Below are 14,232 nucleotides of genomic sequence, written 5' to 3' on the forward strand. Positions count from 1 at the left end.
TTTACCATTACGATTACAATTTAAGGTTTTTATACAAATAAAAGTTAGTACTTGAATGAAGATAAAACAAGTGAAAAACAAAATTAATTTGTCACGTAAAAGTTTCAAGATTTTAATACGTTAACTTGTTATTTAACGTAAAATAATATTGTAATTGTATTACGTTATATTTTCTAGAATAAATACTTAGATATTGAATAATACACATTTACATTCTTTTGATGAGTGACTCTTAAGATCTGTACAAATACTGTATACCTATACTATAAAGCATAGAACATTACTATGTTAAGTTATACTAGACTTTTTCACGGCTACACTTATTAAATATAACTAACATATAAATCAACTTTGATTACCCTAAACTGGGGTGTAGCCGAAAATCTAAAATACCAACCATTACTTTATGTATAAACAAATTGGTTCTAGTTAAATTAATTTTTTTATGATTTTTTTTGAGTGCCATTTCGGACTTTTAGCGTGATATGAAGCCCTGATTGCTTTCATATTTCTTTGGTTCGCAGTGAATAGGGCAACTACCCGACACATTTTTACAATGGAGTATTATTTTTTTCCCTTTCTAGGGTTGCTTGGAAGAGATCGCTTTTTAGCGATAAGGCCGCCCGTTGCACCGCTTATAATTTTTATGTATTATGTTATTTGGATCCTGTACGATAATCGGAAGCACTCATCGTAATGGCTCAACCCAGCTGAACCAGCCAAAGCGTGCCCCAAGCGAAAATTGACTCCGAAAACTTACTTCTGAGCGTTTGGTGGACTAGTGCAAGGGTCGTTCACTATAACTTTCTTAAATCTGGCCAGACGATTACGGCTGATGTCTATTGTCAGCAACTGCAAGCCATGATGGAAAATCTAGCTGCTAAACAACCAAGGCTGGTCAATCGCTCTAGGCCACAGCTGCTTCACGATAACGCTAAACCACACAATGCACAACAGCCTTGCGATTCTGTAACTCACTTTTCGAACTCTCACAGAGGTTTTCGCATTAGAAAGAGAGTTACAGAATCGCAAGGCAGACTGCTACTCAGACATCCAACGTACTCCCCGGACAGCAGATTACCAAAATATTTTTTCGAAATTTGGATAACTTCTTGCAAGGTAAAAAATTCAACTCTGATGGTGCAGTCAAATCGCCGTCAAAGATTTTATTGTTTCCCGAATGTTTTTTTTAGTATAGGGATCAATGATAAGATATGATGGCAAAATGGTACATACTTTTATTAATAAGGCCGGCAACGCACCCACTAAAAATGGGTGTCTATGGCCTGCGAAGACTGCCCTTTTTGGTCGTCCCGCAAGCTCGTTTGCCCCCCTATTATATAAAAAAAATAATAATAAAATAAAATATATTCTATTTAAAAAAAATCTACTTCTAGTTCCTCCCAAACAAAACACCAATTTCATATGTAAGGAATTAATATTATGATATAAACGAGGATAAAATAATAAACTTTGAGTGATTAGGGATATGATTGAAATCGTTTTAAGTGTCTTTTATATGTTCTTTATGATTAATGATGCCAGAGTTCTTGTGTCTCTATGCGGAAGGCTGAATCATATTTATTTTCAATACCGCATTTAAATAAAATAAAATCAAAATGTACCTATTCATATGAACATTTATGAAAATAAATAACTCCACACAAATAATATAAATTTGATAGAACTAAGTATTCTTTGACGGCTCATTGGTCTAGTGGTTAGTACCCCTGACTGCCAATCCATGGGTCCCGGGTTCGATCCCCGGCTGAGACAAAGATCGATGTGATGAGCATTTGGTGTTGTGCTTAGGTCTTGGGTATATGTATGTATAATGTATATCCGTTGCCTAGTACCCATAACACAAGCTTCACCAGCTTAGCATGGGACTAGGTCAATTGGTGTGAATTGTCCAATAAAAAAAAAATAAAAAACATCTTGAAAAGCTTCGGATTTTTCAAATGACACCATACAATGGCACCAAACCGTTTTTGGATATTAACTAGTTAGTATAAGTAATCTCAAATGAAAAATCAAAACTCTTACATAATGTATATCAATAACCAATGGCTACAACCTTTTTAGGTCTGGGTCTCAGAGCTCTGTACCATCATTTGTCAATATAATAGGCAAGTAGGTGATCAGCCTGCTGTGTCTGACACACGCCGTCGACATTTTGGGTTTAAGGTTTGCTTACGATGTTTTCCTTCACCGTTCGAGCGAATGTTAAATGCGCACATAAAATGCCCATTGGTGCACAGCCAGGGATCGAACCTACTGTCTCAGGGATGAGAGTCGCGGCGCACGCATATCAATTACCATGTTTATAAACGATTGATTGACAAATAATATATAGAGTGTATTTGTATGAAATTATTAAGTTTTTTTCTACTGGTACGTAAACATCCATTATCATACACAAAACTTATATTCCGTTTTGCCTATCTATATCGTGAAGTAAAAATAACACTGTTTAAGTATTTCCACAAGGATTATTTGAATTGTGTTTATTCGTTCTTGAAATCAACTGTCATTAACACACAAGTTCGTAACAAATATTTACTCTGAAGTCACTATTCTCATGTTAAAACTCTCGTAATGTTGAATTTATTCGTCACTTCATCACGTCGTAACGTTGTATTTATGGTAAAACATTTTTATTATGTGTTTTTTTAATACATTTACTTTTTCTGGAAGATGGCGTACAGCCCGTAATTATTTTGAAGTAAATCAAAAAGTTAATATTTAGATTAGTTTAAAATATGCCTACGTAGGTCAGGTTAACATAAAATTTACACTTTTCGATTTTAGGTTTTATTAATTCCAAAACGAATAAAAGAAGAAAACTTAACTAATTAGGAGGGCACGGACGAGAATTAAAGAACCGGAGTTTAATAATAATAAATAAGGGTCCAAAGAAAAGCCACCCAGACCAGGTTACTCAGGAAGAAATCTTATAATGAGCGTCTGAAAGCACTTGACCATACTGATTTAGGAGGTAGGAGATTAAGAGGAAATCTTATTGAAACCTATAAAATCCTCACTGGCCACTATAATGTCCCAGGAATTGAGAAGCTTTTATTTTAAGTGAAAATACACATTTGAGGGGTAGTTCTTTAAAACCTAATACCACTCAACATAACACAAATTCCCTAAGAACTTTCTCCCAAACCGAGTAGTGGCCGACTGGAATAGGCTTCCGGAAATTGTAATCAGTGCAACATCTCTGAACTCCTTTAAAACTAGATTGGATAGTTTCTCCAAATCTCAAAATATGCGCGCATCAGCTTACATATTAAGCTGCTAGTGTTTATATACATAATAATAACTTATTATATCATTCATGCAGTTATTACCATGAAAGTTTGTTCTCTTAGGATATCATATGGACTGCTAAGAAAACAAATGTGTGCATACTAAGACGTAAGAAAAAATGGTCTTTCATCACTTTGTTTCACACACACCAACGCACCACGCAAATATCCAGAAAGTTTTGAAAAACTCTTCGTGACTGGCAGAGTGGACGGCACTAGACCCCAATGCCGATCCCCTATTCACTGGACCGATCAAGTAAAGGTCTTACCATCACCCGGGCGCAGGGGCTTGACAAAGACATGGAAGAGTGGAGGAAGTTCTGCGGCGTCACTAACACGGCCTTCAGAAATGAAGAGTGCGACTGAAGAAGAAGCATATCATATACATGAATTATCAACAGCCCTACAGACTCGAATCGGGTTGAATCAAATATATTGAGCATAATACAATAAAACTTATAACAAAAAATATATAAAGAATATATATAAAAAAGGTCAAAAAGGTTAGTCGACATCACAGGAGACCGAAGATCTGGCAGCTACCTCGGACAAAGAATTAGTCTAGCTATTCAAAGGGGGAACGCTGCCAGTATCTTCGTAACCTTGCCTAAAGGGACTCCTTTTAATGATATATTTTAGTTTATGTTAAGTTTAGTTATTTATTTCAATGTATATTATTTTATTATTAGTTTATATGACTTTTCTTGTTGTTCGATTTTTTATTTTTATTTTGTACCACTATCATGGCAAATAAAGGATTTATTTATTATAACTATTTATTTAACATGATTTTTGCTGGATTGGTGCTTCCATTTTCTTTCGAATCGAAACCCAAATTCGGAAGTTTGCACACAAACATAATTATTTTTTTAGCATGCTACTTATTGACAGAAGACGTTACATGATTAAATGCTAATAACGTGATACACAGTGTCATTACGCCGGTACTCTCCTGATATTTGACACGTGTCGGCTGAATATTTAAAAAAATGTTATTAGTTTTATTTGTGTGTGTGATTGTTGTTATTTATTATGTTTATTATCGTTGGTCGCGGAAAGCGATATATGATTTCTCGGAGACGCTACCGAATGTAGGGAGTCTTCCTGTTTTGGGACACACGCATTGGTTTATCGGCGGACCGGAAAGTAAGTTACCCTAGCATTATTACTTTCAATTTTCATGAATTAATTTACTATGATTCCCTTTATTTTGTTTGAATTGCATTTTTTACTGTAATATAAAAAACAAATGAATAAAACTGTAACTAATATTCTACGAATGAACTATGTATTCTGATTTATTTTATTACGTTTATGAATTTTACTTCCATTCAACTTTTAATTGTAATGGCACTATATTTAAATATATGAGTCTTTGTTCCATGTCACATATGTGTGGTGTATTCAAACCGTGTAAATATTTATTATGTATGAGGTGTAATTTAAAATAACAAATAATTTAAAAAGAGATGTATAAATAAGTGCATTATGATTAAAAAAATAATAATCAATTAATTAATACAAAAAATAGTTTTTAAATACATTTCTTTATTAATTTATCAATTTTATTAAATGACACTAGATACTTAGATTACATCATGTTAGTGAGTATCTCGTACCCGGGTAGAATGCTTTCAATTGTAGCTTCGTAGAAACTACCTAAGGTGGTTTTGTGGGTTCTTGATGGGTATTGAAGAAGAGATTTTGGTGTGGGTCGAGATCCACATACTTCTGCAACTCTCGGAGACATGCGCAAATGAATTTCCACCTCGCATATAAAAAGGGATTATCTAGTAGCCATTATAAAAAAAAATATAAATTCTTTCGTCATTTGCGAGAAGAGTGCATTAAATAGATCACAAAGAGTAACGGGTTTTTTATTAAAACATTACTTATTAAGATAATTGTATAAGCAATATGTTAGATAATTGATTTTGTGTTTATATTTTTAAACCAATTAAACTTTAATTCCAACATACAAATATACAGTATTTATTCATTATTATAAAATGTAGATTAATTCACTTAATATTAACTAAACACTGCATTACTAACGTAACGTAACGTAAAAATAATTTTTTTTGAATCTAAAACTACAATTCCTAAAAAATATAATATAATATCTAAAATAAGTATATTATGTTCCGAAGGCTTAACAAAATAACTCTCCCGACGATGTTATATATGTATTAATTTTTAATGTATATTAAAACCTAACTAATTAAAACCAAGTTAACTATATTTAAACCAAAATATCCTAAAACCCCAGGCGGAGGTATACAATTTTTATGTATGTTTTTCATAATTTGCTCTAAAAATACCATTAATAATCTTATGCGTGGACATCTTCTTCTTTAGGTCTTTTGTCTTTGACGTTATTTTACCTGAAATTTTGCTTGCGTATGTTCTGTGTCTTAGTTGCTAATTCTTTCTATAAATGTTTTAGGATTGTTGAATAATATTAAACAACTTGGGTCTCTATTTGATAAATCTCCGAGTACCATCAACAAAGTATGGATTGGGCCTTCACTCTATATAGGTATGAAAGTTTTGATTAACGCGTTTAATATCAATTACAAATATATATTTTTTGGAATCTGTGTGTAATTGATAATAAAAACTTTAGAGGTGTCAAGGGACACCCGGATGGAACGAAATTCCTTTCGATTAATTTATGTTAATTGGTATCATAACAGTATGATAGATTTTCTCGACACCAATCTTACGACGAAAAAAAAAGCCAACATCACGAGGTGTTCCCAGGCGGTCACCCATCCAAGTACTGACCTAACCCTACGTTGCTTAACTTCGGTGATCGGACGAGAACCGGTGTATTACAATAGCAAATAAGTGTCGTGACAACTTTTCGTAAGAATTTTTTCCGTCTAGCCCCCTTTCACAACGCGCGATAAGGAACTTCGTTCCAATAAACAATAAATATATTTTTACACTATACTACACACAACTGAACTAACTCTGCCGGTCGATAGTCTAAAATGATACAATTCAAAATTTACCTGTGGATAAGCTTTAAGATGGGAGCGTAAATAGGTCTAGATACCAGGCCATAAACTTAAAAAAAAGGGGAGCGTAAAAAGCCTTTTATACTTAGTCTGGCCGTAAATACTGTTACAATTAAAAATAAACAAAATATTACATTTGAATTTGGAATCTGTAATTTTTTTTGATTGTCATTGAGTTTTCTCATTTTGGCGCCAATACATTGTACAATATTTTACGACATTAAAATGGAGTGGGGTGACAAAGAGAACCGAATCGCTGCGATTGCATTACACAAAGTAGGTATGGAGCCAAATGCAATTTTTAAAACTCTCCATACGCTTGGTATTAGTCAAATATTTGTGTACCCGGCTATTATTAGGTACAATGAGACCTCCTCTGTTTGTGCCCAAAGCTCTAAGTAAGCTTCCCAATTAGTCGATAGAGTGCAACGTGAGCACTATCCGACTTCAGTGATAGTTTCGTGGGGTATTAGCTATGAAGGAGTGACTGAGCCATACTTTTGTGAAAAAGGTATCAAAACATCGGCACAAGTGTATCAAGATACCATTCTTGAGAAGGTAGTGGAGCCCCTTAACAACACCATGTTCAATAACCAAGATTGGTCCCAGCAAGACTCAGCGCCGGGTCATAAAGCTCGGTTTACGCAGTCTTGGTTGGAAACGAACGTTTCGGACTTCATCAGAGCTGAAGACTGGCCGTCGTCTGGTCCCGATCTTAATCCCGATCTTAATCCGATTATGATTTATGGTCAGATTTAGAGCGTACGGCTTGCTCTAAACGCCATAATTTGGAGTCCCTAAACCAATCCGTACGATTGGCAGTGAGAATTTTCCCATGGAAAGAGTGCTTCTATTGATAACTGGCCTCAACGTTTAAAGGACTGCCCTGCGATTCTGTAACTCACTTTTCGAACTCACACAGCGGTTTTCGCATCGGCGGTCATGATTTGGCATTATGATAAACAATACAAGCTCCCACCTTTTCAGAATGCCAAATCATAAAATGACTGCTTCACGACTGATTTGAGAGCGATGCGAAGATTGCTGTGTGAGTTCGAAAAGTGAGTTACAGAATTGCAGGGCTGTATTGCAGCCAATGGAGACCACTTCGAATAAGCTTTTTATATTTTAAATTGTTAAATATGTATTAAACTAACACACTGTAAAAGTAATAAATGTTATTTGCAACAGAATTTTTTTTCTTTGATTCAGTATTTATGGCAAGACTAGGTATATATAAAAATGTTCATATATGATAACTGCTGCGAGGGGTGCCCGACTGGCACTTAGGTTAACTTACATTTGAATTACAGTTCCGTTCAACCCTGAAGACATACAGAAGATTCTAGATAACTGCCTTCAGAAAGACTCTTCGTATAGATTCCTACAGGCGTGGTTAGGAAATGGATTATTTGTCGCTCCAGGTATTACTTTAATTGTTTTATATCTATTTAAACATAGAATTACATTTTTTTTAAAAGACAATTCACACCAATTGACCTAGTCCCATGCTAAGCTGGTGAAGCTTGTGTTATGGGTACTAGATATACATACATATTATAGATAGATAGACATATAAATACATATTTAAACACCCAAGACCTAAGCACAACACCAAATGCTCATCACATCGATGTTCGTCTCAGCCGGGGATCGAACCCGGGACCCATGGATTCGCAGTCAGGGGTACTAACCACTAGACCAACGAGTCGTCACATAAATTACATAAAATATTTGCGTAAAACATTTTTTTCCGAAATGCTTTGCAAATCCATCTACTATGGAAAAGTCTTCAAAGTCAAAGTCAAAGTCAAATCGTTTATTTCAATTAGACCATCTAAAATGGCACTTTTGAACGTCAAAAAAAAAAATAAAGATGATTCTAGTTGCCCCTTCCAAAAGGTAGTTTTGTGTGGAGAAGAATGGGCAAGAAACTCCACACTTACTCTTTTAAAATAGGTTTACAATATTTTGTTACATTTGTTAAATAATTATATGTGAAGACAATGTACTCTTAGAATAAACTACTATACTAAAAAAGTTAGTATACATGTTCCTCACATATTTACAAATATCGAAACCGTAGAATATTAACATTAAAGAGTAATAAGAATATTAAAAAAACACAACAAAACAGTGTGTGAGATACAAAAAAAAAAAAAAAAATTACATTTGTAGCATTATATAAATTAAAAAAAATAATAATAATACCACTAAATTCACTTCACTTCAGTTCTTCACGACTCACAACGTGAATAACTTTGTATTCGTAAAACAATTTTCAAAATCGGTTATTTAGATCCAGAGATTACCCCCTACAACCTCACAAAATTTATCTTTTTTTTTATAATATTAGTATAGATAAAGTCTATAGTAGATAGTATTTTTCGGTAATCTCTTTTGTAAAATTTCTTAAATGACTGTTTAAAATCTGCATAAAAATTCCAAACAGACAATAAAGTAAGTCTGGTTGCTGTTTTGACCTGACTAATTACCTAGCCTAGGCTTTGGACCACTTAAAAAAACTGATAATATTAAATGCATGATATAAATGATATTGTCTCAGTTCCCAGTGAATTACATTAGGTTAGGTTAGGTTTTTTTTAATTCTAAGCGGTTTGTGACCAGGGGAGGTTAGAGTAAAGCGTAAAAATTTGTACCTTCTTTCTTTTATTTCACAAATCATGAAGTTTTAATTAATTTCTATAGTGTTAAAGAGCATGCGTCACCACAATACTGCATGGTACACCATTGCCGAGTGATGAATATATGTAGACAAATTTGGAGATGTTTTGAGATGATGATGTTTTCATCATTTATTGCATCTAATGCATTATATAATTTCATGCATTATAAAAAAAAAATTTTTTTTTGTTTTTCTACGTTCTCTTTTACTTTTGTTTTTATTCCTGAGAAATTGGTACCTACGTTTTGCGTCTATATATATAGTATCAATTAATTATCATATTATATATAGTCACAAGGAAGACCATTAGGCTTATTAAATGTATTGAGGAAAAAGTACATAATCTACAAGAATAAATTATAATCAAATTGTAAAATAAATAATCTTGTCATTGCCATCATTGCCCTATTAAAGATTTTTTTACAATTACAGTTGAATTATGGAAAATGCATCGTAAATTACTATTAACGGTGTTTCATAACCGTATAATTGAAGACTATATTGATATATTTGGAGAACAAGGAACGTTTTTAGTCAAACGTTTGCGGGAAAATGTTGGGCAACGCGAGTTTGATGTTTTTAAATACGTCACTTCTTGTACACTGGATATTGTATTTGGTGAGTATTAGTAAATTAATCGTAAAATATCTTAAATATATAAAACAAAGTCGTGCTAGTTACACCACTTATAACTCAAGATAGGCTGGACCGATGTTAGTTATCTCTTTTTTAGTGGATTCTTATCCGCTCGGAATAGCAGAATAAGTAATAAAATATCGGATAAGTTATCGAATAACAATAAATTAATTCAATAATTTTACGAATGCAAACAGCATGTGGTGCCATCTGTTGACAAAACTACGCATCATTTTACATTAAATTCGTGTCAGTTCAAGAAATTCCGATCTTGAGGTGAATGAGGAGATGCATAACCAGGCTTAGATCTTGATCGAAGACATGTGTTACCTCATCAAAAAATGTTGTCTATCAAAGAGTGCTTTAACATGCAGTATCGAAATATTGGCGCTAGTGAGAAGAAGCCTAATGTAAAACTGCCATTCTTCTTCTTTCGCAATGGCAAGCAATAAAACATTTTTGTGTCTGCAATTGTAATTAGGTTATTACCTTAATGAAATCCTAAATTAAGTTTAACTAAAGTTAACACGATATTATTAGACTGTTAGGCGGAACGAAGTTAGCCGGGTCAGCTAGTATTTAATATAGATTTAGAATCGACAAGATATATTATTCAAAATATTCGGATTGTTGCGTATTTTAGATTTTAAAATGTAGAATAATGTCAGTAATGATAAGGATTACACAGATTGGGGATCAAAATTTTTTTGTGTAAACTAAGGAAATATATCTCTATACTTTAATATATAAAACAAATAAATCGTTTTCGGTTATTATATTAATAAAGTAGTGAACTTAATATTGGTTTTGTATTCATTGTATTAGTTTCATAAAATCATAAATTAAATTCAGCTAATCTGTAACACGACATTCATCTACCATTGGCGGTACGAATTTCTCCAGGTCACGTTCATCTAAGGGATGAAAGTCGCACGCTGATAATAGGTGAATACTGCTAAAATCTGCAACGTAATTAAAAATAATAGTTAGTGGTGCTACAACCTTTAGACCTCTTCTATTTCGTTTCGTTCTTTCCCGCAGTTGATGGTATTTTTCACAATTAGTCCTGTTTCTTTATCTCATCACAGTTGAATATTACAGAAACAGCAATGGGCAAGAAGATGGACGTCCAAAACAATCCAGACACGCCATACCTGCGCGCGCGCAACGTCGTCATGTCCATTATAAGCATGAGGCTTTTCAAAGCATGGCTGCAACCGGAGGCTCTGTTTAATATGACGTCCTATTCCAAAATACAGAAAGAAAATATTGATTATACCCACAAATTTACTGATGAGGTTATTTTAATATTTTTAAAAGAAATGTATATTTCTGTAGTGTTGAAACGCCATTGGTACAACCGGCGATCAAACCTATAACCTAGGCTACATTAGACTTGAGTCTTGAGCTAAATCGCTGGGCTACCACAATTCTGGACATTTCAGAAAGTTTTCTTCAAAAGTTAAAACATATTTATTCTTGTAGGTGTTACTTATGAACGCCGATAAAAAAAAATTATATGACTTTAAAGTCACTTAGTTACTTAAAATAAATGAACCAATCCTAGTATTCAGGCGACATACTGCGAAGTATGTCAAAATACAATACATTTTTGACACAAGGAAGCAGAAATGAGCGCTACGTCGCGTTTCTGAATATGTACCCTGAAGGCTCTATTTGATTACATATTTGCCAAAACATTCAACCATCTTTCAAAGGGCATGGGCCAGACACATATCTGCGTTCATTGGAAGAATCTTCTAAGGAGATTAGGCCCTGACCCGAAAGTATTATTTTAATCCATAGGCGTTGATAGATGGGATTTGATTAGAACAATTGAATACCACACAACTCATTATCTATAAATTTATAAAGTATTCTGAGAAGAAATATTAATTGAAAATATTTTTTTTCAGGTCGTTACGGAAAAGAGGGCATCGTTTAACAAAAATGGAATGGATAGTAAAGGTACAGTTTTAGCGTTCTGGCGGGACCCGCGTCACCTCTTGTGCTATTCATCTTACATTTGACAATTCTGTGGCAGTATTTATCGTTCATAGAAACTGAAATATTGATTTCGTATCCTAACAATTCTTTTGATATTCAATTAAACGCATATATAACCTACGCAGGTTAGAATCGCAAGATTATTGAAGTTATACTTCTTTAGGCGCGTTATGAAAAATTCATGATTGAATTGAATGAGATTGAAAAAAAAAATTATTGAGAGTGAAATTTTACGATGCGAGCGCACCGTGACACAAAATTAACAGAATGAAGTTGCCCACGGAAGATGCTACGGCATTGGACATAATTTAAAAACAACATTCGAATAATAATATAATTTATGTTACACTTAATGTAAGAGAATAATAATAAATATTTATTTATTTAATTTTTCGAATGCAAACTATTGACCATAATGACTCCTGTTCCAGTCTTTGATTATTTAATTGTAATTAATTATTTGCATGCAATCAAAAACTATTTTTAATAATGCAAAAGAAGTATAACTTCTTACGCGCGTACATAAGAACACGCACCCTTTTTTTATTATTATATAATAGATATTACTTATAGGCCGCAAGGATCTGCTCGAGTTGTTATTGGAGAGAAATGCCAACTTTACGGACGAAGAACTTCGAGAGCATATCGATTCTATAACAATAGCCGGCAATGACACAACAGCACTTGTTATTTCTTACGTTCTGCTAATTTTGGGTAGTCATAACAGAGAACAGGATATTGTGTATGCGGAGTGAGTATAAAGTTGGCTATTAAATGCACAGTAGTATTTAGACTAATTTATAAAGCAATGCTTAATCATTACTTGTCATCATTTAACCACTACAATAGTAGTGAATGAATAACTTTCTATTGTATGTGTCCATAGGATGTGAATGGGGTAGTATCATCTCTTGAAATAAGATGTGTGATGTATGCTGTCTGAAGGAAGGTTATTTAACTTAACTTAATAAACGCATAAAAGTCATAGGCCCTGATTTTCCTTAATAAAATAATTAATATTCATCACTAGTAAGTAAATATATTTGCCTCAATATGTTTACTTGTATTTCAGACTACAAAGCATTTTTGGCGATTCAATGCGGTCTCCAACGAAAGAGGACTTAAATAAAATGGAATATCTTGAGCGAGTGATTAAAGAAACGATGCGATTGTACACAGTCGTGCCAATCATTGGAAGGGAGACGCAAAAGGAACTTAAACTTTGTATGTTTTCTGTACATATTAGTTATTTGTTATAAAAGGGCTTTTCGATACATGTAACGCATTAAGACAGCTCACAGATCACAGACCAAAGTAGGGCTGAAAATATGTTTTGACAGCTAGCTAGACAAAATTACTTTTTGATATTCTGGACCCATTAACGCCAAACAAAGATGTATGGAAATTGTGTCTTGTCTAAGGCCCTCATAACTAGAGATGAGATACACATAATGCAAGAATATTTTAGTATGCTAGTTGACTTGTCACACGTTGTGTCTAAAGATTTAACTCAAAATGGATTAATTAAAATTTTATTAACACCAAAATTAAAATTGTTAAATTTAAAAACATAGAACCTGCAAGTTATATGACTTGAACGATTATTTATTTTCAGCAACGTGTACAGTACCCGCTGGGGTTGGTTGTGCAATACTACCTTTCATATTGCACAGATCGAAGAAAATTTGGGGACCAGATGCAGAGGACTTCAATCCAGACAGATTTTTACCAGAGAATAGCGTGAACAGACATCCATGTTCCTTTATCCCGTTTAGTTATGGGGCCAGAAATTGTATAGGTATATAAATTTATATTTTTCTCGCGTACAAAATGCACTGAATAGTCAGAAGCATAATAAAGACGCTCTGTGACGAGTTCGACATCTGTCATCCTAGAACCAGCAATAGAATAGTAATCGTAATAGAACTAGTAACTATTACAATATTTGGTAACTAAACAGTAGTACAAAACAAGTAGTTCAAAATTAAGTTCATGCCCTACTGAGACATATAATGTTCGTTGTTTTTTATTTTATATGTCCACACGGAGTCCGTACCATAGTACTTTTTTCGTTACCGCTTTAGTAATGAAACTACAAAAATAAATTAATTATATTTATTTATTGTGTGTATTGTACATATTTTAAAACTAGTTCATTTATAAAGCATAGTATTCTGTATGGCTTTTAATGAATCTTACTCAGCATTATCTAAAATAATTCCTACTATTTCTACTACGTTCACTAGAACATAATCAATGGTTTTAAAAAGACAACGTGCCATTACTTGTTTGTTATTTGTATATATTTCATGAGTTTATTATATTGTTCACAGGTAGGCATTTTGGAATGTTGGGAATGAAGAGTATTTTGGCGAATGTCCTTAGATCTTACAAAGTATCTTCAAACATATGCAACAGATTAAAAATTGAAATACTTTTAATACCAGTTTCAGGCCATCTTATAACAATTGAAAAAAGAATTTAAGATCATAACTAAATATTTTAATGAATACATTATACATATAATTTACATTGTCTTTTATTTGCGTTTTTAATATGACAAGAC

The 14,232-nt window shown here is 33.2% G+C and overlaps 1 protein-coding gene across 1 annotated transcript; it reads left to right on the forward strand.

The window, feature by feature from the left end:
* The first annotated feature begins 4,238 nt into the window (after positions 1-4,238).
* On the forward strand, positions 4,239-14,196 carry LOC125060710 (cytochrome P450 4c3-like). Its single transcript, XM_047665733.1, has 10 exons — positions 4,239-4,460; positions 5,761-5,853; positions 7,651-7,761; positions 9,456-9,641; positions 10,761-10,957; positions 11,576-11,627; positions 12,240-12,417; positions 12,739-12,890; positions 13,282-13,464; positions 14,000-14,196. Exons 1-10 carry the CDS (start codon positions 4,304-4,306, stop codon positions 14,149-14,151), a joined length of 1,461 nt encoding a protein of 486 aa, XP_047521689.1. The 5' UTR covers positions 4,239-4,303; the 3' UTR covers positions 14,152-14,196.
* Positions 14,197-14,232: the final 36 nt, after the last annotated feature.

The sequence above is a fragment of the Pieris napi genome, chromosome 22, assembly GCF_905475465.1.
Source record: "Pieris napi chromosome 22, ilPieNapi1.2, whole genome shotgun sequence".
NCBI classification, from domain to species: domain Eukaryota; kingdom Metazoa; phylum Arthropoda; class Insecta; order Lepidoptera; family Pieridae; genus Pieris; species Pieris napi.

Coding starts and splice junctions, on each gene's coding strand:
- LOC125060710 (XM_047665733.1), top strand. CDS start 4,304: ATGTTATTAGTTTTATTTGTGTGTGTGATTGTTGTTATTTATTATGTT. Junction 5,854..7,650: donor TGGGCCTTCACTCTATATAG/GTATGAAAGTTT, acceptor TTTGAATTACAG/TTCCGTTCAACCCTGAAGAC. Junction 12,418..12,738: donor CAGGATATTGTGTATGCGGA/GTGAGTATAAAG, acceptor CTTGTATTTCAG/ACTACAAAGCATTTTTGGCG.